Here is a 26,071-nt window from a genome sequence, read left to right as displayed (position 1 = left end):
AGCTCCGGACGCGCAGGCTCAGCGGCCGTGGCTCACGGGCCCAGCCGCTCCGCGGCATGTGGGATCTTCCCGGACCGGGGCACAAACCCGCGTCCCCTGCATCGGCAGGCGGACCCTCAACCACTGTGCCACCAGGGAAGCCCCCAGCTTTTTATATACTATAAAATTCAGTTAGTACATTTGTCTGTCTAGAATTTAGGCCCCATTGAGAGAAAGACCTTAAATTCATCGATGTGCCCCTAAGTGCCTGGAACAGTGCCTAGCATATGGTACACACTGGAATATTTGTTGAATGAGGAAATAGTGTGGCTCATCTGTGAGTACTGTATCTGGGATTAAAATTTTGAGATCCACATTTAATTGTTATTTCTGTACTGAGATTATGTTGCTTGTAGATTCCAAGTTTACCTTTTTTAAAAAGAAATCTAGACTTGCACGTTTTGTGTTATCATGCAAATTAGAATTGGAAGCATATTAAAGATTTCATATCATTTGAAATTATCCGTCCTCAGAACGTGGCTCAGGGAAGTAAAGATTGAAGAAGATAGGGCAGAATATATTTTCTCCCTTTGCTGTCGCATGAGCCCTGCTTACTTCCAAGGTCATGTATGTTGCACTTAAGGGATTGCATTGTACAGATGTGGTGCCTGGCTTCAATGCAGATAGCCACACTGTTGGTTTGTAGACGCTTCATTCTTTTAACTTTTCAGAATAAACCCGAATTATTAGCATCCTGAGGATATGTTTAAGTCTCTGGCCTCCATGTGACATTTGACACTGAGAACTACTCCCTTCTTGAAGCTCTCTCCCCTGGCTTTACTGGAACCTTTCTTCTGGTTCTCGTCCTGCCTTTCTGGTCATACTGATCACTCTACTTACTTACCTTTTGGGACTTACCTTTTTGACCCTTGAGTGTTTCCGACGGCCAAGATTCTGCCCCTTTCTACCTGCACACATTCCTCAGGATGCTCTTCATTCCTGGTTTTCCCACCTGTATACTGATGAACACCAGGTTTTCTCCTGTGTGGTAGGCCTGCTTTTCTGACTGACTCCTGGCTATCTCCTAGACGTCCATAGGCATCTACAGTTCCATGTGCCCTAAACGCAATCCAGACTTGTTCCTTCTAACCTTCTTTATCAGGGGATGGCACCATCCGGTGCCCAGGTTGGAACTCTTATACTCTCTTCGTTGAATCTTGGGTGTGTTGATTTTTGTGTGGTCTTTTTGTCTTGCTTTATGCTTTCTGACATATAATACTGTTTGAAAGTAATTATTTTTTTAAATGTCAGCTATCATCAACACTTTTCTTAAAAGATCACCATTTCTTGGAGTGGAAGAAAGCAAAACAAAACATGTTTAAGCAACGTTTTATTAATGTAAGGCTTTTAAAAGATTGTTTCCAAGATTTGTAATTTCTCAAACTTCAGATTTATCAGTCTGCAATTTTGAAGAAAAATTCTGTGTTCTGCTGTTGTATTAATTGTTACTGTATATTTAGGAAGTGGTTTTTCTATTGAACTAATTATTATTAGATACTTAGGTGGTAAAATCCATAAAGTTCTAAAATTCTGAATCTCTTAATAGCTCTTCCTGCTGATGATGCTTTGTGTGATTACCATGTGGGCTGTTGGATACATATTGGACTTCAGTTCAGATTCTTGGCTTTTAAAAGGATTTCTTCTAATAGTATTGTTTTTTCTGACATCTTTGTTTCCAAGGTGTGTATATCAATCTCTGCAAGGCTGGTTATAGCATTTCCAATTTGAGTGCTTATTTCTATTGCTGATTAGCTGGAGTTGCAGATTTTTATTGAACTGTGCATGTTACTTATCACGTAGAAACATCCTCAGGGTGGGAGGGAAGAGCTTTGCTGGCATATGATTTGACTGAAAGCAAATTGGTCAATCCAGTAATTTAACTGCACTGACAATTGGTGGAAAATAAATATCCTAGCTCACTTTTTGAATTGTTAATCTCAGTGAATAATGGGGAGATTTTTGTAACTGTTTTGCATCTTGAAGCATTTTTGCCCATTTTTCAGAAATTTTGTTTTTTCCTATTCTAAATCTAGATTCTAAATCTAAACTAGTAAACTAGTTACTTTTGCTCTTAATGTTTTTTAGTTGAAACAACCTAATTAAATCACAGGAAGTTATAAAATAGTAACTATGGTATGGTTCTATTTTTAGGAAAATATTCATACATGATATATATAAAGATTGCCTGGGTTCAAGTCAAGCTTTACCACATAACAGTCTGACCTTGAGCCAGTTGGTTTACCTCTCTGTGCCTCGATTTCTTCGTCTATAAAATGAGGATGAAAATTGTGACAATGCCTGCCTCATCGTTAATACAAATACAATGGTTAAACAGTGGCCGACACACAGTGCTCAATAATCATGTCACACCCCAATCTCTTCTTCTCACCTCCCTTTCCCTGTAGAATGGCACCCAGTTCCTCACATGAATAAGGGGTACCGTCCTTGGATTACTGTCCTCCTCTGTTCTTCCTTTCTCCTCGCTTCCCCCACTCAGCACATTACCAAGTCCTTCCTGCTCTCTGGTCTGCTCTCTGCCTCTCCTCAGCTGGCACCCTAGACCAAGCCTCCCAACTGGTCTCCTGATTCCATCTCTTACCCGCTGTAGTTCCTCCTCACTTGGCAATCAGGGTGGTCTTTTAAAAAGGCAAACCAGTTTCTGTCTTTTCTCCTTGTGTAAAGCCCTCAAGTGGCTTTTCCTTGTTCTCAGAATGACATCCAAACTCCTTGCCTGTGAGGTATTATGTAATTCATTCCCTCCCCTCTGACATCATCTCTTCCCTTCACTGCCCTCCATCCTTCTTTCTGTTTCTAAAACACGTCAAGCTCATTCCCACCTTTGGCCTTGGCTCTTGCTTGTGTCTCTGTCTGAAGGGTTCTGATACCATATTGTTGCATAGCGGGAGACGTCAGTCAGGCCTCAGTTGCAGCGTCCCCTCCTCAGCGAGGCCATGCCTGACTGACTGTAGTGCATCACCCCATTGTATTTTCTTCATGGCACTTAATCACTGTTTCCTGGAATGTAAGGCTCATACAAGCAGGACACTTGTCTCTCCTGTTGAACATTTCAGTCACTGAAAGGAAAATGTAACGATGATGATCCATAAAAGAGAATCTGGAAGGAAGTGCTGTGTTGCTCTCTTCAGGGTGCGATTATGAGTATTTCTGTGTCCTTCTTTTGATTACCAGCGTTTTGTAGAATAAGCATGAGTTGCTTTTGTTATAACAAAAAACAAAGCATTAGAGGAATTTTACCTCTTAATCACTCAAGAGCAGGACAGTAGGCTGGAAATGAATTTAAATGTTAAATAAAAGTTCAAATTTCTGAAAAATAGCAAAATGCCTAAAATTGTCTGCTATTCAGAAAACTTATAAGTTAGAGATATTCATTTATTTTCCACTAATTGGGTTGACTTGGTCTTCAGATAAATTTTAAGCCAAATTACAGTCATCACTTTTTCTTTTTTCCAGAGAGAAAGCAAAGGCTGGCTATATCTACTCACCTAGGATAGGGGCATTTGAGATTTTGTTTGTTTTAATAGAAACTCACATTACAAAAAATGTATATGGAAACTTTTGTTTGCGAGCTGAGGGCTTCGTATGCTAGGCTTAGCATGTGTACACTATTCAAACAGGAGAGAAATTCATATGGTAACTGCTTTTATTTCTCCCACTCTATAGAGTCCCAATTTCACGGAGGTAAGCAGCTGTAAACTTCCACTGTTATTAGGCTCCACGGGAGGTTGCTTATTGATCCAGGCTGCTATGAGATACCTGTTAGAAGTAGACAGGTCGTAGTAGCAGGCTGTTACAAACTAGGTGGTTCACTGCACCACTTAATTAGGTCAAACATATTTTGCTGCAAAATCTCAGACAAGCCATGCCGTGGAGATTACATGGGCGCTATTTGGCCTATTCTGGCAGCATATTGGGGACCTGAGGTTTGGGATCTTTAGTTGTTGTCAAATATTATTTTATCATAATTGTGTTTATGATCTTGATAGCTTTTTAAAAACCCTTTAATATCTACCATCACCCTTTTTTTTTTCTGGTATAAATTTTAAAGTAGATCCAGGTAAACTCTATTCATGCACCGATTTACTATATCGAGTATTTATTGTAAAAGACAGATGTTTTCATTTGAAACAACAATATTAAACGTTTGAGTAAGTTATATGTGGACTTCCAGGTTGCTTTTGACCCAAGCGAGACGGTTGGTGTTTGATGACTAGTGTCACCGTTAGCCTTTATGTGTCTTCTCACATCAAGGGTCTGCTTTGCAAGCTGTTTGTGGGATGAAAGTGCTCAAGGTTGTGTGCATCTGTATGTTTCAAAAATACGCTGCTAGCCTCTAGAAGAAAGCTTGTTAAATGCGAAGGTGAATCTCCAAGGATTTATATTTTTGCATTTTGGAGTATTTGAAAATATGATATGCCAGAAAAGAAAGAAATACAAATATATGTTGCAATAGAAGTAAAAAAGATTTGGAAGTGTAAAGTTATTGGGAATGGAATAATGTATAAGTTAATTGTGGGAACTAGAACATTCACTTTATGAGGTCCCGGTGCTTCAGTTTTCTCACATGTAAAATGGGGTGATGATGGTGTGTAACTCTGTTACCACATGGAAAGTGGCGCATAGCACTCAGTGAAAGCTGTTGTTGTTATGTGAGGGCATCATTATTATTACTATTATTACTTAAGGGGATTTAGAGCTAAAATTAATATGATTCGAGCTTATTTTCACTAATACTTTATCCTTTCTTTTCTTGTAGGTTCTTGGTCGGGTATAAGAGCCTTATGTACTTACCAACAGTCTTTCTGCTGAGTTCCATTTTTTGGATATTTGTGACTTGGTTCATCTTATTTGTTCCTGATATCCTTCCAGGTTACATTTAAATGCATATCTCATTTTGCTTTTAAAAATTACTAATGCCATTGTTAGAAATTTAGCTACTAGAAGAGATCCAGGGAAAGTAAGTCAAATTTATATTCATTTAATGGTCCTGGTTGAAGATGTTTAATGTTGGAAATCTACTGAATTCTGGAAATGATCTCAGAGTACACTGTGGAAACAGCAGGTGTCTAGTATTGATTACTTATAGGAAGGAAACAATATAATGAATTACTGTTTTATTTAGATCCATAAAAATTTGTTGTATTGCCTTGAGATTCTCTTCAAGGTCCGATGGTTCTTTTAACTTGGTCAGCAGTTATAGGTGATGAATAAATCTTCTGGGTACCAAGGTCTCCTGCACAGGAAGAATACTGGAGGAAATATGTCCTCCTCAGCAATGGTCAGTGCAGTGTTATTATCTAAGGCAGTGATTTTCAGTACACAGTATAAATAAATTTGCATTGCCACCCAAAACATATGTGAAAAAATGTTTCAGAAAGCAATAATCCAAATATGTGCTTTACTCTGATATTTTGTTGTTTTATCCTATTCTATTTCCTTTTTAACAAGTGCTGGTCATAGCCCATTTATTTCTTTCATGACCTACTAATGGATGGCAGCCCGTAGCTTAAAAAAAACTCATCTAAGGGATAGGTTTATCACTTGAGGAGCAGGGCCCAGGCCAAGTCTAGTCACCTAGAAGTGGGGATAGGGGTTACTTCTTACTTTATAGTTACTTATAGCTCCCATTGGGAAAGAGGCATTTTCTCCAATTTTTGATGTTCCCACCTCTTTCCAGGCTCCTTTTTCCCCTTCGAAGGACCCTAGGAAGACATTAAAGTCTTGCTTTCCTTACAGGGTAAGGGAAGAAGGGGTATGGTAGATAGATATGTACCTTTAAGCGTATTCCTTTAGCTCTATGTTATTTCTCTTTCTAGTAGTGACACACTTGAAAAGAAAGAATACTGTTTATGAGAGAGATGCATACGCTCAGTTCAAGAATATTTTTTCATAGGAATAAATGTAAAGTGAGAGAGGCATATGAGTTCTCAGAGTGCATCTCCCTTCACTATATAGCATGTTTTTACTTTAAGGATGCTTTTTATTTCTGAGCATTATCTCATATTTTTCAGATTCCTTTAATCTAAATGAATGGCACAGCATACTATGGAGGGCATTTGACTTTTTTCAAAAGATTTTATTACATCTAACCTTTGTCTCATAATTATTGATTTGAGGGCAGCTTTTTAAGTACTAGCCTTATTACCACCACTTAATAAAGGCTTGGATGATATCATAATGTGATAAAAAAATACTTTATCACTTGTAGGAGTCCCAAGGCTGGTAAATCCTATGGTAGTTGACATGTACTGAAAGGGCTGGCTGATACTTTTATATACCAACTCACATGCAGTGGAGTAAGCACAGTTTAAAAATTGTGTTTCTTGATGAATTTTTTTTTTTTTTTTGCATTACGCTGGGCCTCTCACTGTTGTGGCCTCTCCCGTTGCGGAGCACAGGCTCCGGACGCGCAGGCTCAGCGGCCATGGCTCACGGGCCCAGCCGCTCCGCGGCATGTGGGATCCTCCCCGGCCAGGGCACGAACCCGTGTCCCCTGCATCGGCAGGCGGACTCCCAACCACTGCGCCACCAGGGAAGCCCTCTTGATGAATTTTTAAAATGTGAGAAACTCACACTATTCCAAATTTTACACCTAAAATGTGGTAGTTTTTACATTGAATTATTTCAAATTTGCAGCATTAGTATTAACAAACATGTTACTGCACTGTAGTTTGAAAACCTCAATTACAGAGGTATTTAGTTAGTATTCAGCTTCGTATTCAGTTGAGTTTACTGCTGTTCAATATTTGTGAAGATGTCATTATATCAGAAGAACTGTTTTGATTTCCGTAGCTGGACAGAATCTTAAGATGTTGGAGTTGACAGGAAGGTATTTTACTCACACGTACAGCATGAAGCCGTTTGTTCTAAGCCCCCGTGTGAGGCCACTGCTGGTGAGGGCAGGTCGGTCAGTAGGTGGCGCCATCAGATCAGTGGTTTTCAGGCTGAATGGTAAATGCTGTTTGAACTGCCTCGGGTGTGCACTGAGGCGCTGCCCTGGAAAGACCCAGCCTGAGTGTAGACTAGCCGTGTTGCCAAGTGTGGATTGCATGGGGCTTCCACTCCCACAGCCGCCTTGCCCATCGTGGGAAGAGAGTCTGGGAAACTGTGGAAAGAGTGTGGTCTTTGGAATCAGACAGAATGAATTGGAGTTGAGGCTTTTTTTTCTTACTAGTTATGTACCATTGGGCAAATAATTTCACTGAGTGTCAGTTTTTCTATAAATTGGAGATAACAGTACCAAGTTCATGGGGCAGCTGCAAGGACTACTGCGCTAGGATGTCTGTAAGGTGCTGACCATAGTCCCCATTCTGTAAAGAATACCTGTTATTTTATTATTATTATTAATTGCTCTTATGAATAAAATCTGTGTGGAAGGCTGCATGTTGGGATTAATTTTAAGAGCAGCTCTAGGTTAGCTCCTCAGATGAACAGTTTCTTCTGGTGCTTTTTATATGTTCAGCAAATAATGTGTTTATCTTTTATGAGGCAGGTTTGAGAGGAGAGAGGACCTAACTGATGAGTTTGGAAGTAAGATGAGGATTCAGGAAAGAGATGGCGAACCACTGAACGTTACATTTGTGATTCTGTCTCTAGCTGAGTTAAGTTTAAGAAGGATAAATATGTGAAGCCCCTAATACTGGGTTTCAGAGGATCAACGTGTACAAGTGCGCATTGTTCTGGGAATGACATAGGTTCCGGTCAAGTGAAAAAGAACCAGGAGCTTTGACTAAAAACCCAGCATGGGTAGTGATGCAGCTTTCAAGGAAGCCAGTATATAAGGACGATGTGAGTGTCCAAGGAAAAGACATCAGCAATCTCACTGTCTTCTGCCCTGGTCAGGACACAGCTGAGATGTGTTCTTTTAAAAGAGAGCAGGAACAAAGCAGGAACATACCCAGGAGAGCGTCTTGTAGGAGGAATGCTGTTGCTGCTTATCCTGGAGGTGTGAGCGCTGCCTTCCAATTTCAGGTGTTTGGAAGTCTGTCATTTGGAAGCCAGTGCACTGTATAGAATGAGCACTCAATAATTATTGAACAAATGGGGAAGCAGCTTCTATAGGGTCTATCTATAGGACACCTATAGTGTAGATCTACAGTGTAGAAATAAAGGAGCTAAAGAATGAAAACCAGTTAGTCCAAGTTATAAAAAGGCAGATTTTAGAACCACTTTGAGAAACTTTTTAACTGCAAAAGGGTCACAAGCTAACTGGTGAGGCTGCGATGTCTACAAACAACTATGACCTAAGGGCTAAGTGCTGTAGAATAAGCATTCTTAGGTTCAGGGAAGGGAGAGAATCCTTTCCCATAGGGAATCAGGAAAGACCTAAAGGGGGAAGGAGGATTTTAAGTTAGGTCTTGAAGGCAGTTAGGACTCGGACGTCCCAAAAATGTGGTTTTAGAAGTAGATGGGGTGAAGTAGGGAGCACTTGAGGGCAATGAACCACACAAAGCAAGGACATGGAAGCAAGGAATGTTTGGCTTTTATGTGAGGGAATGTAGTGCAATTCAGGTTACTTGGAAGGAGAAAATCCATTGATTCTCCTGGGATTGGTTTTGAAAGTTATTCAGAATAAGAGCCCAAAATTTGGTCCAGTCAATACACATGAGATTATCATGTGATTAAACTGAATGTGTTTTTGAGACTGTGTCATGTGTGTTGATCAGGATTTTATGGGAATTAAATTTCAGTTTCACACAACTTTTTTGGATCCTATCTTTCTTAAAGCCAGGCCCATCTGCAGATAAACAGATAAACTAAACCAACAGGATTCGTTCCTGCCTACCTGAACCAGATGTGGTTGTGTTGTTTTTTGTGGGCTAGAGCAGTGCTTCTCAAACTATAATGTGCATGTGCATCCTCTAGGGATCCTGTTAAAATCCAGAGTCTGCTTCTGCAGGTCTGGGGTGAGGTCTGGAATTCTGCCCTTGTAGCAAGCTTCCAGGTAAAGCCATTACTGTGGGACCCATGGACCACACTTTGAATAGCAAGCGTTCAGAATTTTATTTTATGGCCACCTTTTCCACTCTGAAGTTTAGCACAAGAACATCTTGGCAACACCTTGGAAGGCAGGTACAGTTAATATGTCAATATAGTGATTTTAATTGGGCAAGGAGAACTGGTTTACTACTGGCAGTATCGGTTTATTATTGCACATTCATTTGTCTTTCCCTGGGGCAGAGTTTTACTTTTTTATACAAAGAATTTGTACCATTTCAAAAACACTTCAAAGTGGGTAATGTTTGAAACACTTTATCTTAACTTATCCATAATATCTGCCTTTCCAAATAGTATCTGATTTGTAATCTCTTTGCAAGGAGAGCAATTTGTTTCTGAATTAACTGAGCCTAATACAGTTACGAGGATTAAGTTATGAAAACTTTCCAGTAGGAAATCTTTGCTGGCATTAATTTAATATATAGGGAAATAGTTTTAGTTGGCCTCTCTGAATTCAGTGGTTTGTTTCTTTGACTAATTTTGTTAAAATGATCAGAAAATACTGTTTTAGATGTGCACAGGAGAGCCACAGTTACACCGTTTAGATACTAATTTATTTGGATCTGGAAGGTTTTTCAATTTTTAGGAGGTTCTTCATATATTATAACTATTCCTATCAATATTTTATGAGTTTCAACTAATGAGAAGAGATTAATTATTAGCCAACTGTGAGCAAATTCCTACAGGATTAGAGCATAGAATGGGGCCAGGTTTGAGGGTAGGGATATGTGTACGTAAGGGAAGGTGAGGCTAGAATGCAGAGAGAAGAGACTCTTAGGCACCAGTGATGAAATTTTCTTTCATCATAATTAGGCTGTTCTTACTGGAAGTCTGATATGTTCCTTAACTTTGCTTTAACATTTAGCAGGCACCATTTTCTATTTCGTTTTCATTCTCAGCCTAGTAGCCTTCCTCTACTTTTTCTACAAGACTTGGGCAACTGATCCAGGCTTCACTAAGGCTTCCGAAGAAGAAAGGAAGATGGTGAGCTTTCTCTGTAATGTTACTGATTTTTTTATAGGAGGGTATGGAAACTATAGAGGGTCACGACCATGTTGGTTTTTGTCGTGCCTATGTCCCTAGTGCCTGGGACCTAATAGATGCACTGTAAATGTGGGATGATTAAAATCAACGAACAGATTTCTCCACTGTCATTTATTTATATGAAAGTTTAAAAAATATTTTTATTTTTTATTACAGTAATATCCCACTGGGACTTTTTCAGGTATAATTTCTGTCAGTAGATGTGAGCGCCTACTTCTTTATAGTAATACTTAGATAATGGTCATACAGTTTAAATTCCCCCATTAAGTACATGGAGGGTATCTAGGCAGGGGTCAAGGAGAGTCCTTCTCCTTACTGGCTGAGAAGAGGCCCCTTCTCTTCCTCAGACATGAAATTGTCAGATGACATGATGTGTCTTCCATTGCTCATGAATGTTTAGAAGTTGGGGAGACTGTTGTCTTCTATGTCACCTAAAGCCAGTGTTCCTGAAAGACTGCCTTTGGTGCTTATAACCATCAGTTCTGATGTGTAGGTGGTTCTTGTTCCTTTTTTATGAGTGTATAATGTATGTATTTATTTTTCTATAGCATATTATAACTGAAAAATCATTGCCATTCATGGAGAAAAGGGGGGGTGTAATTTTTGTGCGTTCTAATTTATTGGCTATGGTTGAAAATGCAGCCTTGAAAAGTCACATATTTCAAGCACAGAATGATATGGTGGCAAGTCTTCTAAGTTGCTTTTCTAGCTACCTCAGTTTGAAGAGAGAGCTGTGAGAATGGTATGTAACCATGCATCATCCATTCCCCAACAAAACGCAAACATAAGGTCAAACTTGATGTCTTTCAGAATATCATCACCCTTGCAGAGACCGGCTGTCTGGATTTCAGAACATTTTGTACATCATGTCTTGTGAGTGAGTCTTTTCTTTATAATTTTTTTCCCATCGTAAAAGCAAATTCTTGGTTACATTGCTCATGTAAGCATTTCTCAAATCTTCATGGTATATTTATACACCTTTCTTTTTACCAGGTGTAAAATTTGTTTTTTAAAATTTTGCATTACTGTCAGAACAGTCTTCTGCCTTGAACATGTGGGAGAATGATGTTTGTAATCTCTTGAAGTTGCCTGTGGTTAAATCTCTTTGTGTGTTTTCTTTGCTTTTCCCTGCCATGAAGCATATGTTAGAACTAACTTGGAGTCAGAGGCTCATGATGACCCTAGAAACCACTTAGTGAAACCTTTGATTTAGCAACTGAAGATTCATAGCCTAAAGGGAGGAAGTAACTTTCCCTAAATTATTGGCAGAACCAGAAGTGTAACTCAGTTCCCTTTTTCTTAGTCCAGGGCTCATTCTGCTGTGTGGTGCTGCCTCTTTTCCCCTTAGTCAGTGTCAGTAAGCTCTGGAGTTCAAATCCCTTTTAGTGATGGCCTAATTAGACATGTGGAAGTAAATAGTAATAAGGCATCCCAGAGCCTCTAAGTGAATTGATGATCGATGTAGGATTATTTGTGCCAATGTCGTTATAATTTAGGAATAAGATTTTGCTTTTGATTTGTTACCACTTTGAGATTCTGATTTTTGCTTAGATCTCTCTTAATTGTCCACTTAGATAAGGAAGCCATTACGGTCACTCCACTGCCATGTGTGCGACTCCTGTGTGGCTCGGTATGATCGACATTGCCTGTGGACTGGACGGTGCATCGGTGAGAGGCTCAAGTTTCCACTTACATTTTGAAGTTCAGCTCTCTTTAGTTATGTGTGTGACTCAGAAAAAGTGGAAAGCATGTAAGGGGTCCACTCTTGCTTGTCAGAGAATCAGCTTTGTGGTCTAACACCTTTGGAACACTGACTCTTGATGTTAATAATAATAATTAATGTCATTTGTATAATATTTTAACATGTATAAAGTACCTTCATATATAGTATCCTTTTTGAACATCAGAGGTTGGTATTATTACCTCCATTTTAGAGTTGAAAAAATACTAAAGGTTAAATTATTTGCTTGAGATCACTTTAGTAGTGCCAGTCTTCCACTCTAGATACCATGTCTTTTCCATATTTTGTGTCTTGTCCCTTTTATTCACCTCCTCTACTTGCCTCTAAGGCTCAGGTAGGTGCTAGAACCAGAGATGGCAGGGGTCTGGGGATTGCCTTCCACCCAGGCAGTGTTCTGATCTGAAGCCCTGGGTTTCCTCCGAGCCGTCACAGTAAAAGCCAGGGCTTTATTATGAGGAACTTCAGAGGAACTATGGTCACGGGTCTTCAGGGGAGGCTATGCATGTATAATCTTGATGAACAAAAGGCTGCCTCAGCTCAGGCAGCTTTCCTTGGTGCATTTTGATGTTCTCCACTGTTCCTAGAGAACAGGTGAAGAGAGAATTCCTGGGCTTCTGGGCTTCGTGTACCCCATCCCACCATAGAGATGAGATGATTGGCATTATAGCAGGCACCTTTGAATGGCAGTGGGAAAACAATAGGATGAGGCCACATATTTTTATCACATTGCGTTTACGTAGTGTTTTCGTATATATCATCCTGTTTGGTTGCCACAGGCCTGTGAAGTAGACAGAAGAGATGTTTTCCCCATATTAAAAGTGAGGACACTGAATCAGAGAAGTTAAATGATGTACCTGTAGTCACACAGCTTGTCGTTCGTAAATCTGGGTCTCCTGATTCCAGTGGGTGTTGCTCCTTCTGCTGGGCTTTGCTACCTCAGGAGGAGGTGGGAATGTGATGGTGGCTAAGGAGCTTTTGTGTCATCAGCATCAAAATGCTGCCGTCTCCAGCATCAAGGGGGCAGCGTGTGCAACAGTGGGGCTTGGTTGCCCGGCCCCCTCACCCCTTCTTTGCTTCTGTAGGCCTTTCTCAGGCCGCAGGTTGCCCCTCTTTTGCTGTGTCAGTCTCCTGCAATATATCTGTTGCCCCTCAGATTTGTTTTCTCTGTTCCCCTGATTAAGTCAGTACTTGATGTCCAGAAGTTGTACTTATATAAACTTATTACACGGAAGGAAGGAAGAGACAGGGTATGACTTGCCCCAAATCCTGCCTCCTCCCCTCCCTCCAATGCTGTATAGGCCATCCTAGAGTTGTATTTGCTCTATCCAAAAAAGAAGTGTCTTCTTTTAGGTAGGTAATGAATAAATATTAGTTTAGTGAACATGGACAATTGAACATGACATATCAGAGCTGTTTGGTTTGGGTTTAATGGTATTTAAAAGCAAAACAACTGCTTATTTCTTTTTTACTTTGGTGAAGGCTTTTGACAGGGAAGTGGTTTAATAAGGTCTTGATCTGGAAAATCATTGGAAGAAAGTATTAAACATGTTTTTCTTTTTGATGTAGGTTTTGGCAACCATCATTATTACATATTCTTCTTATTTTTCCTTTCCATCGTGTGTGACTGGATTATATATGAATCTTTCATCTGTAAGTATAAATTTTTCTTATAGCAAACTTATGCACCTGCACTCACATATACTTTTTCTTGTAAACTCTTGTATCTCACATTCCGGCTGGATGACTATAAACCATACCCTAATAAAAACGAAACAAATGTCTCTAAGACTCTCTCAGCATTGGGAAGCTGCAGGAAGTGCTAGAAGAGGTTAGTTGTCGGTAGTTTGGAAGAGATTCTACTCTAAAGTGACCTTGATAAATTTGAGAAGTGGTCAGAAATAGAGATTCATTTAAGGTAAGTGCAGATTTATCCCCCAGTGAAATGAGTAAAAATCAGGTAGGTGTTCAAGTACAAAGCAAGGGAAGTGATAAGTAAATAAACTAAGAAGAAAAAAAGGTTGGTGCTAGAGAGGTTGTGGGAGGGAGGTGGAGGTGGTCACGGTAATTAAGGAACAAAACTGAAAGCTCATGCCATTTGACAGGTGTCAAGTCACAACTTAGAACTGATGGGAAAACAGTAACAATGATCGAAAGGTCGGAAATAATAACTTGGAAGAAAACATTAGCTCACTTATTCTGCATCCCTGAGAAAGGCAAATAACTTTTCATCAGCAGTGCAGAAGGGCGTTGAGGGGGTCTCATGTAGGGAGTGACGTTGAGCTGTTCCAAGGTGAGTGACTAAGAACAGGGTTTAAATTGAAGCAGGGAGGATTTTGGTTAGCTCTTAAGAATTGCATGACTATGCTTTTCAGACCTTGGAATAGGTTACCTAACCAGAAACACTGTGCTTGTAGTTTATTTTGACTTTATTTGTTTAACTGTTTATTATTCATTTATTCTGAAGGTTTTAGGAGAATTTGGATCTAGAGGCAGAGGCTTCGCTACTGATCTGTTTCCATCCACCCTCCTGTTGTATTCATGCTTAAGTCTTAGATTTTGCCAGTAGAATAATACTAGTTTGTTGCTTGAGCTAAAATCTGAAATGATTCAGGAAGACGTGGAAAGTTTTTTCCTACAATTTTTCTTTTCCCCTTAGCATCCCAAGTCCCACCGCACCTTACACTCCCCACCCCACTCACCCACTGGCTTTCTCTAATTTAAACTTTGTTTAGTTTTTGAAAGACAGTTCCTCCTGTGCTGTCCCCAGCCTCCCAGATCTCTTCTCCAGAAACATCCAGTATTACAAGTTTTGTTTTGTTTAGGGTTTCATGTTTAGAGATTGTTAATTAAAATCTACGAAATGATCTATTTTTATCCCTGCCGTTGGCATGGAGGGGGTCTCAGTTACCTTGTCAGCCCTTCTCCGTACCAGACACCTTTGGTGTCTCTGATCACTAGGGAATGCTTTCGTAGCTCACTGTAACTGCCACCATCTCAAATGGACCTAAGTCAGAAGGTTGTGATCCCTGATCTCAGTTCTTGTCAAAGGCCATCAGAAGTCCTAAGCATTGAAATTTTAAAACCTCTTAGATTATGTCCTGTGGTGTAAGAAATAAAAGATTTTTTTGACAGCGCTGCTTTCTGTCGAAAGAGCTGCCTTTTTAAGGCCTGAGAATAAAGCATATTCCTGGAAAACCTTTTTAAGCTGGCCCATGGACCAACTTGTCCCTTGGACTTGATCCTCGGGGAGAGGAGCCAGATTTTACACCACTCTTGTCTCTCCCCATTCTCTCTCTTCACTAAAAATAGTCATCTTTGTGTGGTGGCTATGTCCAGCATACAACTGTATTGATAAGGACAGAAGTAATTTTCCATCACATTCATTCTTTCCAAGTTGCTTCCTTATTACATGCGTTTGGTTCTTCCCTCCTCTTTGTCTTTATTCTCTGGCTCTGAACCAATTTTTGTATCACGTTTTTTTGTTTCTTAGGAACAGTCCCACCTTACATTTACTAACAGCTGTATAGACTAGCTGAACATGTTTTGTTACTTTTATCCCATTTATATTCTGACAGTATTTCTTTACACCGAATGCACGCATCCTGTCATTTATCGTTATTTCACAGACGGCAAAAACGAACTTGTGCTCCATTTTTCTAATGAGGCCTCATTGTCATCCCACCTCCTTTGTTTCTCATTAACGCTCCTGGTGCCAGAATGCTGCTGTGCACCCTCATCCTCCTCGTGGGATCCGGTTCCAGCTACTCTGACTCTGTGCAGCCTCCATGCATTTCCCCTTTTGTGAGGTCTGTTTTCAGGGTGGACAGTAAGTCACTCAAAGTGTCAGCATCCCGCAAGTTACAGGGAGAAAGATTTTAGATCATTGTTAGAAAGAACATTGTAACTGTCAGAGTTGTTTGAAGATGAAAATGATTGACCTGGAGCAATATGCGTTCCCTGTCATTAGCCAGTGACCACCTGATAAGAATGTATTGTTAGTACATATTAAAGTGTTATATTGCATAACATAATGTATGTGGCCATTTGCAGCCATATCTTTGATAAATCTGAAATCAGTCCTATGAAAATTTCCATTCAAAGTCATGCTGTGTTATCAAAAAAATTCCCAGAAGGGAGCAGTAGAAATCCATAAGCTGAAAGAAAGTAGATACTCTTTCCCACTCAGCAGCTGTTTCCTCTGCCTGCTGTTGGAAATGATATTCTTTTTTTTGTTATGTCAGGTACATGGAATGCATCTTTCTTTGCAGTCCTAATGAGAAGCTCTAAGGAAAGTGTAATTTACCTTAAGTTTTTTACCTTGATTGTTACTCTATGATGATTGCCCTTAGAATTCTTCTGGCATATATTCATGAAAGATCGTTGGAAATCAAATGAGACTCAAAAAGAAAAAATGGACAGACAGTTGATAGTTAAGTCATGGACTCATTTTCTTCCTGTCCCAGGAGCTCTTAAGTGCTGCTTTGGGAAAATGTCTGAAACTACTTATCAAATTGTCAGAGGCATTTATGAAACCTCAAGGTGCAAATCTACACAATTCTTATTTCCTTGTCCTTTATGAATGCTCATGATGCCTGTTTAAAGTCATTGGTTTTACATAACCTTGAAGATCTGTTCCCTTATTTCTGCTGCTTCCTACCTGTGTTCTTACTGCTGCTCTTGGCTGTGGTTAGGGGGTCAATATCATGAAGACCATAGTGAAGGCCTCACTTTTGATTGGCATGTAAATAGATGTTCCTGGGGAAAAACTGAGCTGCGACCATATGAATCTTGTTCTCTGTTCTTTTCCTAGGGGTGTCTGACTCATGAGTTCTCTCACCTGGCTTTTCTACCCCTGCAGGATTAATTATGGTCCCAGTGCAGAAGTACACCCAGTAACTGCATGCTGTAGGCTGTGGTCCAGTGGTATCTAGGTGCTTATAGGATTTCTTGTGCCCACAGGAATGGCCTGTTGATCTGAACCCTTAGTAAGAGTTTATATTCTGTTCTGTAATAGACCCTTATCTTGCTGTGACATGGATACGATAGAGAATTTTCTAGGACAAATGTTTATTAAATATATAATCATTCCCAGTTATCAAGTCCTTGAACAATTAACTTCTGGCCAGTGTATTTTATACTGAATATGCTAATTTTAGTGATGATTTTATAGACCTTTTTTGCTTTTATTCCCTCATTGCCAACTACCAATGCAGTATTATCATAGCCTTAACAGTGAGGTATCTTTTTTTTTTAATCTTTGTTGAGCTGACATTTATTTGGAAGATAAAATCTTAAAGTTGAGTTCTGATCTGTGCCATCATGTCTTACTTTCTCTTCTCCCTAAACAGAACTGCAGTGATTTTTATCTTCTTGAGGAATGATCACTAGTTTGTTGCCTTTTTAAATAATGGGTTCCTTTTTTGTGAATTCACAGATTGGTCACATCATTGTGTCACAACATTCAGAGCAGATGGACTGTGGACCTACCTCAATCAGATCGTGGCCTGTTCCCCTTGGGTCGTATATATCTTCACGTTAGCAACTTTCCATTTCTCATGGTCAACATTTTTATTACTAACTCAGCTCTTTCAGGTATTTATCTTCTTATAATGCCTTTGAGTAAAATTTCCAATACCCCATAGTGAGATAGAAAGACTAGAATTTCAAATCAGAAGACTTAGATTTGAGTTCCACTTCTGTCACTTACTCTGTGGGTCTGGGCATGTCATTTGACTCCCAAATTTCAGTTTCCTTGTCTGTAAAATGGGGATAATAATGCCTGTCTACTCTCGCAGGGTGGTTTAAAGGTTAGAGTAATAAGGTGTTAGTGTAGCCCTAGGATTTATCTAATCTGACCTCTTTTACAGATAGAGGTACAGAGAGGTGAATTGAATTGCTCAAGGTCACCCAGTGAGTGGCAAAATCAGAACTGGAAACTTAGGTCTTCTGACAGTTCATTTCAAGGGGTTTTTCCATCATATAATTAAATTATATGGCGTATGAAAGCATGGTATGAACTGTAAAGCATTGTGCAAATGCGAGATGATTATGTTCCCTCACTTTTCCCAGCCCTGTTTGTTATCCTTCTTATTATGCAGTACTTAAGTGGATGGAAGTGGGGAAGAAATGAAAGATGTATCACTAACCAACAGACATGGTAATTACGCTTGCAGAGTAGGTCGTGACCGTTAGAAAGCTCATGCTCTGGGGCAGTAGCCACCACCTTCAGCTTTCTGTGACGCTCCTGTCCCCTCCCTGCTGCCTGCCTTCGCTTACGAGCATAACCTCATTCTCATTGTTGCTACGGCCTGCCCCCGTGGAATAGACAGCCGTGATCATCTGAGCTGGTTATTGCCAGAGCTCAGATCATTAGAGCATTACTCAGCAAAAGCAAGATGTATTCCATTTTTATGGGAGAGTAACCAATTCTGCAATAATAATAAAAAATAAAGTAAGAAAAAGGGGGGAAAAGGCTAAGGAAAGGAATTAAGCTAATAATACTGGCTGAACTGAGGTTTCTGAACAATACCTGTCCTAGTCTCCTATCTGACATCTACAGACTCAGGCAGTAAGAATGGATATTAGCATCAATGATTATTAATATTATAATCATTTGTAATACCTCATATTTATATATGCTTTACGTATTCCAAAGCACTTTCCCGTCAATGGCCTCACAGACATTTGAGATGGAGTCTGTGCCAAAGTCGTGTTTCCATTTTATGGATGAGAAAACTAAACCTAAGAGATGTTGAGCGCCTTGCTTATGGCCATAGGGCTCAGTCAGAGGTGGAGTTAGAAGCAGAACCTAAGATTTGGGACATCAGTTCTAATTCTCTTTCTTCTTTCCTGGATTCTTAGAATAAGTACATTTGAGGCTATAATATCTTTACTTTTTAAAAGAAAGTTTGTTTATACTCTCTGAGGCAGGAGAGTGGACTCAAAATTTTGGATAGTTTTCAAAAACAGGAATTCAGAGTAAAGTTGTTTTCTTAATAAACAAGACAGTCCAGTTATTTAAAGCCTTTCGTTTCCTGAGTGCTCAGGTGAATCATGGTTTTGACCGTAGGGAGTCAGACTGAGCATATAGATGGCTGGCAAGGACCGTGGGCTTTATTCTCACACTGACTGAGGTGTCCGCCCCAGTTCTGCCACTTTCTAAGCTGTGTGGCCTTGGACCAGTTACTTCATCTCTGTCAGCCTGTGCACTGGATCATTTTAAATATCTTATCACAAATCCTTAGAGAATCCGATGAGGATGCTGTGATAATCTCTGTCTTACAGGTAAGGAACTTGATGTTTGAATTATTTTGAGGATTAGGTGAGATAGCTTAGTAAAAAATACTGGTTTTAATGATTTGAGAGTTTTTAAAGTTACCTTAATTCTTACACTTCCCCAAATTTATGGATTTAAATGTTCTTCACTTCAGATTAACTTTTTTATTTGGCCCTTTTCAAAGAGATACTAAGAAGCGTATAGAGGTTGAGATAATTGCATTAATGCTGACCTTATGTTGTTTGATTCACCTGGAAGTTGAATGCTGAATGTGTTGAGAGTCTAAACATGGCCGTAATCCACAGCTTGAATTACTAAAGCAATCATTTCACGACTGAGTCAATGCACTCTGCTTTCTTGAAGGTTAATAAAAGTCAGACAATAAAAAGAAAAAGAATTGCCCAGCTACTAGATTTACATAGGAGTCTTGTTTTGAGCTGCTCTGTCCTTGCCCTCACCGTGATCATTGGTTAGCAGTCCAGGTGATGTTGCCTTTAGGGGAGAACTGAATGTTTGCCAGTGTCCTGTGATGCGATGCCAAGAGTGATGAGCCTCGATGTGGTAGTGTTTTTCATGTACCTTCCCACCTTCATTTTCAGATTGCTTTTCTGGGCCTGACCTCTCATGAGAGAACCAGCCTGCTGAAGCAGAGCAGGCACATGAAACAGACATTGTCCCTCAGGAGGACCCCATACAAGTAAGTGGGACCTATTCTGCCCACTGAGCCGGTGGAAGGTGCTGGCCTCGCCATTGGTTTCCCGACCTAGTGTCACCACCCACAGCCCTGCTGCCATCCTCTAACTGGCTGACGGAGTTGAACCTCTTCTTTCTTGGAAGCCTCAGTGACAGGAGATGAGTGGTAAGGTCATGAGCCCCAAGGTGGTAAGATTTAGTCTGCTGGACTCAGCACAAACAGTAAGTGACTTTGAAGTTTTGCCAAGATGGGAGATCTCTTCAGTCAAGCCACATGGTCACAAGGTTGCATATTGCTGGCATGAAGTCAGCGTGAGATAACTAAGCACGTGGCTGAGAAAGCCAGCCATGGGGCTCTCTGTAGAAAGCGTTAGATTGTGAGCTTTGCCAGGATTTTCAACCTGACTTTCTATCACCAGTAATTCTTTTAGCCCGATGTTTAAAGTGCCCACCTGTGTCAGGGAAGAGTTACTTTTTCAGGTTTGGGATATGTTTTCCCCAGAGCACTGGTTGTGTAAAACCTGTCCCCAGCTGAAAATGAGAGTGTTTGTAGGATTGCCGTCATCTTATGAGATGAGAGATCAGGGTTTGAAGCTTATCTTCCTGTCAGATATGTCGGGATCTTGGAGGCTGAGAGCGCTGCAGAGGTGACCCAGTGCCCTCTAGGGATTTGCCTGCTCACGGCATATCTCATGAGCAGTCTATTTTAAAGCACACTCACGGTACAAGATGAAACTGTTAGGCTGTTAGACAAGGAAATCAGAGCCTGGGATATGACTATGATGTGTGTTTAGAGGACAGAAATTGACTTAATTGGGAAGAGACGGCCAAAGTGATGGAGTGTAGAGAGTCGTGTTAAGCTTGTGATGATTGTTTCAGACTGGCAGTGATAATAAAATCCCTTTCTCAGTGACTTAACCGGAGGAATATTTACTCCACCGAAGTACGGACCTCTTTGTGATAGAGGTGGAATTTTAAGCTGAGCCTTGAAAGGTGTGGGGTGGGGAGCAGGAAGGAAGGGCATCCCGAGCCCTGGAGAAGTGTCTGAATAAAGGGCCAGAGGTGAGAGAGTTGGGGCGTTTTGGGGAATTGCTAAGACATGGCAGCATTACTGGAGGAACTAAAGGTAAAGCCTTGGAGCCACTTTGAAACTAGCTTCCAAAGATTTGTCTTATTGTCTTCCCCTAAGTTACTTTTACTCACTAGCCAGCTCTTGAACTGGGCCCTGTCGGTCCCCAGCATGCCTCCCTGCTTCCACCCCATCAGTTCGTGTGGGCAACCCCCTGCCTGGGAAGCTACCTTCTTAGAAGCCTTGGAAATTTCTTGACCACTCTCAGTAACCAGCAGCAGTGGCACATGCATCCTCACACACAGATGTGTTCCGATGTGTTTAAGACGTTGGGTTAGGCACTTGAAAGATGGGGCATATGCCTAAAAATGAATATTCATGATAACTGGAACAGACAGTAGCATTCAGGAATTTAATGGAGGAAAAAATGATGCTGAAGATATGTAGTCAGGAAGGCTCCAAAGGGGAAGTGGGCCTTGACCTAGGCCTTGAGAACTGGTAGGGCTTAAAAGGATAAGGGTGTTACCTGATGGAAGAGTAGGGGAGTGTGGGTTCCAGGGTAGAAGAATGGCCCATGCAGTTGTGATCATGGGAAAAATAAAGCCAGAGTAGCTATAACAAAAGATGAGTTTGGAGCATCAATACCCGAGGAGTCCTGGGCTTTAGTGTATAGGGCTGTGAGTACAAAGATGAGGGATTTGGCTTTGAGCCTCTGGGCAGAGGAATGTTGTTAAAGGGTTTTGACTGGGAGGTTAGGGGCTATGAATATATCAGGTGTTTGGAGGACCAGTCTCCAGTATGTAGGATGAATTAGAAGGAATTGAGACAGAGACACCATTTAGAGTTTCTTAGAATTCGAAGAATCCCATCTTGTTGATCATAGTTTTTCTGGCCTGTCTGTCCTTTGAGATAGTCCAAGTCTGAATTAGAGCAGTGGGAATGGAAAGAAAGAAACTTAATGGTGGCAGGGACTGTTCTAGTGAGTGGGGACCCAAAATGAACTTGAGTTGCTGGGCACAAGCCAGGGAATCTCAAAATAGGGATTCAGGTCCAGAAATGGAACTGGGCTTCAGTTTTAAGGGCCATAAATTCAAGAACTGTCTGATTCACCTCTAGATTCCTGCAGGATCTTGGAAGGATGTATACTGTAAATTCTCAGTGAATGTTTATGTTTGAATGAATGTTTGTGAAATGCTAACAGGAAATGTAGTAAGACGTGTTCTCTTTCTTTCTTGGCAGCCTTGGGTTCACACAGAACCTCGCGGATTTCTTTCAGTGTGGCTGCTTTGGCTTGGTCAAGCCCTGTGCAGTAGACTGGACGTCACAGTACACCATGGTCTTTCACCCAGCTAAGGAGAAGGTTCTTCGCTCAGTGTGAAGAAAAGCAACCCACAACTCTCACTCTGATTTGTTTGTATTTATGTTGATGCCCTGTGGTCTGCAAGTGCAGTGAAGATTTAGAGTTCACCTAATCCCAAAGGAAAACACAGGTGGTTTTTAAAGCATTTGGTAAAAACAGAAGTTCTCGAGAAAGGCTTACACTTTTTCAGACTTAGTAAGATGGACTGTTTCTGAACAATCTTGGCAGACATCTAAAAAAAAAAACTTTTATATTTTTCACAAGAAAATGCAAGTTCCTTTTTTTTTTTTTTTTTTGGAGATAATATTCACCAATTACGGAGAAAATGTGGTATTTTCAGATACTTTTATTGGCTGTTTCAAAATAGTATTATTCTTTAAACTTGTAATTTTTGATAAATTATTTGTCTTTGTTTTATCTATAAATATGTAAAAAAATATTTAAATAGATGTACCTGTTTTGCTTTCACACTTAATAAAAATTTTTTTTTGTAGTTGAGACTTAGTTTCTGACACTTGACACTTCTTGAATCTTAAATTGAGAAAAGGTATATATAGGATGTGAAGAAAAATTCCCAAATCCCAGGAATGAGCTGAGATCACTGTTAGTAGCAATAATAAGATTTAATTTTGTTTTCCGTTTTGCTTAGAAAATTGAATGGGAAATCTTAAAGATTAATACAATTTTTACTTAGTACCCTTAAAACATTCGACTGGTGTGATTGTAATTGCTCATTTTCTTTGTTCTGGAAGAAATGCTAATTCAACTTGAACTCTTGGGTGGGGGTGTGTGTGTGTGTGTGTGTGTGTGTGTGTGAATGTGAATAACTTGAACTCTTGGGTGTGTGTGTGTGTGTGTGTGTGTGTGTGTGTGTGTGTGTGAATGTGAATAGCCTTCCCGCTGAAAACCCCTCCTTAGGTTCCCATTGCTCTTGGGGTAAAAGCTAAAATTCTTATCATGTCCAGCTGGCCCTGAATGATAGCGCCTATTTTGTTTACCATCTTGTTTTGGACCACAGTTTGTACTCTAATGGCATAGACCTTTCAGTTCCTCAAAGACCTGTTCTCCTTTTTTCTACAGAGGCTTTGAGATAAGGAAACTAAAGCCTAAAGAAGTTTGTATTTTCTTCAAGGTCAAATGGATACCAAGTGGGCTACCCACTCTGAGGTCCCAGCCTCCTAGAATACCACCTGACACGTATGTGTTCAATAAATATTTGAATAAATTTGTTGTATGAATGCAGGGTTTTAAAGCAGTACATGATGTGATCACAGTTGTGGCTTGAAGACTGATTCTCATTTAAGGGACAGAAGGACTTTTTCTCTCTCCCTTCCTTTCCCACCAACACCCGCCAAGTAAATATTCTCAAATTGTGGTCCATAGACCAGTTAGATCAGAGTCACAGGGACAGGGCAGGGGCCTGGGGCTCACTTGTTTAAAATTCAAATTCCCAGAGCCACTGTATTGCAGCACACCTAATTGATATGTAACATGGAAAGCACATTTCATTCATTTTTAAATTATTCCACAAATATTTATGGAGCATCATGCTAGGTGTTGCAGGCCATAAAACATTTAATTGGGCATACTAATCATGGCATTTACAGTCTAGAGGGGAAGCTAAGATACATGAAACTATAGTATAATGTAGAAAATACTAAAAGCTATAAGAGGGGTGCAAATTAAATATGGTTAGAGTTTAGAGGTTGGGGAGAGCCTCGGTGGGTGTAATCAAGGAAGTGTTTATGGATCATAGGGCATTAGAAAGGGTTTTCAGTGATACTGAGTTTGGAAATGGGGAGTTGGAAGTGAAAGGCATTCAGATGGAGAGAACTCTATGAGTAAAGACAACGGGAAAGTCTAAAGTATAGTCAGAACAATGACAGCCTGGGTCTATAGGATGTTGGAAGTGGGGAGCTTGGTTAATAAGTTGGAAAGGTGGACAGGGGCTAGATCACCAGGGGCATTGAACGATGTTAAGGGAAGGAACTGTAAGATTAAAGTGAGCAATAAGGAACTATTTCTTTACCCTTGTAGGTAAAAGTTCTTGAAAACCTTGTCAATATCTCCAAGTCCTCTCTCCCATCCTCCTCCTAACCCATCTGCAGTCAGGCTTTCACCTCCAGCACCTCATGGAAACTGCTCTTGTCAAGCACACCGGTGTCTTCCGTGTTGCTAAATTGCGTGTCAGCTCCAAGTCCATCGTACAGAACCTACCAGCAGCATCTGACAGGTGCTTCCTTAATATACTTTCCTCACCTGGCCTCCAGGAGAGCACCCCTGAGTTTCCTCCTCCTCTCGCTGGTTGCTCTTGAGAGCCTAACATCTCCTTTGCTGTTTTTCCGCCGCCCCTACCATTTAATTGTGGAATGTCCCAGAGGCGACTCCTTGATCTTGCCCTTTATCTAAACTCACTTCCTCTTCCTTTATAATCTCATCGGATTGTGTAGTGACGTATACCATCCGTGTGCCCAAACGCACCAGGTTGTTAACTCCAGTTCGGACTTCCTTCTCAAACTCCAGACTGTGTACTTGACATACCCACTTAAACATCTACAGACATATTAAATTTAACTTGTCCAAATTGAAACTGAACTTCTGATTTCTACCCTAGCCCCATGTGCACAAATAAAATACAGATTTTAAAAATCGATTAAAAATAAAACATACAATACATTTTAAAGTAAATGAATAAAAAATACACAACCCTGTTCCCTACCCTCAGTGTTCCCCATATCAGTTGATCAGAAACTCCATCCTTTCCATTACTCAGGCCAAAACCTTAGAATCTTTTCTTGATAACTTACTTTTTCTCATAATACCACAGATTCATTTCTTTGAGAAATCCTACTGGCTCTGTCTTCAAAATATATCCAGAATTGAATCCTTTCGGCCACCATTGCTGCTGTAGTCCTGAGTTACCAGCGCTTCTTGCCTGGATTACTACAGCTTTCTTATTTGGTCTCCTTGCTTCTACCCTCACCCTGTTACAAGCAGTGGGGTGATCCTTGTACAAAGCAGATTGAACGACGTCACTCCTGGGCTCAGGAACCCTCCAGTGGCTCTTCATTTCACCAGAGGAAGAGCCGAAGCCCTGACAGTAGCCTGCAGGACCCTATAGGATCTGACCGCTTCTCTTGCTTTTCGCCTTGCTGATCCCACATACCTCCCAGGCATGCTTCTGCCTCAGACCTTTCCCTGCCTGTTCTCTCTGCCTAGACGACTGTAACCCCAGAAATCCATAGTGCCTTTCCTCACAGCTTTCTTTGAAATGTCGGTTTCTCAATGAGGCCTACCGTCATCCACATTTTGGAAGTTGTAACATCCTTTTCTTTTTTCTTTTTTTTTTTTTGCGGTACGCGGGCCTCTCACTGTTGTGGCCTCTCCCGTTGCGGAGCACAGGCTCCGGACGCGCAGGCTCAGCGGCCATGACTCATGGGCCCAGCTGCTCTGCGGCATGTGGGATCCTCCTGGACCAGGGCACGAACCCGTGTTCCCTGCATCGGCAGGCGGACTCTCAACCACTGCGCCACCAGGGAAGCCCGTAACATCCTTTTCTTGCCCTTTTCCTCTTCTTTACCCTACGCTACCTTTTCCCCCATAGCACTTACCACCTTCTGACATACTGTGTGATTTATTTATTGTCTACTGCATACTGTCTCCCTCTCCATCCTGTCAGATTATAAGGTCTATGAGGGATCTTTGTTCTGTTCACTGATGTATCCCAAGCACCTAAAATACTGTCTAACGCGTAGTATGTGTTCAATAAATATTTGCATGAATCTGCTGAATAAGTCTGTTGAGTGGAATTGAGGGATTTTAAGCAGAACACGA

At 40.7% G+C, this 26,071-nt stretch overlaps 1 protein-coding gene and 1 long non-coding RNA gene across 4 annotated transcripts in view; both read left to right on the top strand.

The window, feature by feature from the left end:
* Positions 1 to 22,735, top strand: part of ZDHHC13 (zDHHC palmitoyltransferase 13) — a 48,932-nt gene extending 26,197 nt beyond the window's left edge. For both annotated transcript variants that reach the window (XM_027115215.1, XM_027115216.1), the window contains exons 9-17: positions 1,586 to 1,719; positions 4,814 to 4,914; positions 9,914 to 10,038; positions 10,909 to 10,971; positions 11,673 to 11,766; positions 13,406 to 13,489; positions 17,274 to 17,431; positions 19,715 to 19,812; positions 22,117 to 22,735. In XM_027115215.1, the coding sequence (XP_026971016.1) occupies positions 1,586 to 1,719; positions 4,814 to 4,914; positions 9,914 to 10,038; positions 10,909 to 10,971; positions 11,673 to 11,766; positions 13,406 to 13,489; positions 17,274 to 17,431; positions 19,715 to 19,812; positions 22,117 to 22,255 (996 nt within the window). In that variant the 3' untranslated portion in view covers positions 22,256 to 22,735. The remainder of the gene's footprint in view (positions 1 to 1,585; positions 1,720 to 4,813; positions 4,915 to 9,913; positions 10,039 to 10,908; positions 10,972 to 11,672; positions 11,767 to 13,405; positions 13,490 to 17,273; positions 17,432 to 19,714; positions 19,813 to 22,116) is intronic.
* A 348-nt stretch (positions 22,736 to 23,083) lies between these two features.
* The window catches only part of LOC113624923 (uncharacterized), a 50,508-nt gene continuing 47,520 nt past the window's right edge, over positions 23,084 to 26,071 (top strand). For both annotated transcript variants that reach the window (XR_003434514.1, XR_003434513.1), the window contains exon 1: positions 23,084 to 23,434. This is a non-coding gene — a long non-coding RNA (uncharacterized LOC113624923). The remainder of the gene's footprint in view (positions 23,435 to 26,071) is intronic.

Source organism: Aethalodelphis obliquidens, unplaced genomic scaffold (genome assembly GCF_003676395.1).
Source record: "Aethalodelphis obliquidens isolate GAN/ISIS:26980383/991018 unplaced genomic scaffold, ASM367639v1 scaffold14, whole genome shotgun sequence".
NCBI classification, from domain to species: Eukaryota; Metazoa; Chordata; class Mammalia; order Artiodactyla; family Delphinidae; genus Aethalodelphis; species Aethalodelphis obliquidens.
The sequence above is the reverse complement of the archived record's forward strand: the minus strand, read 5'-3'. Positions and strand labels throughout refer to the sequence as shown.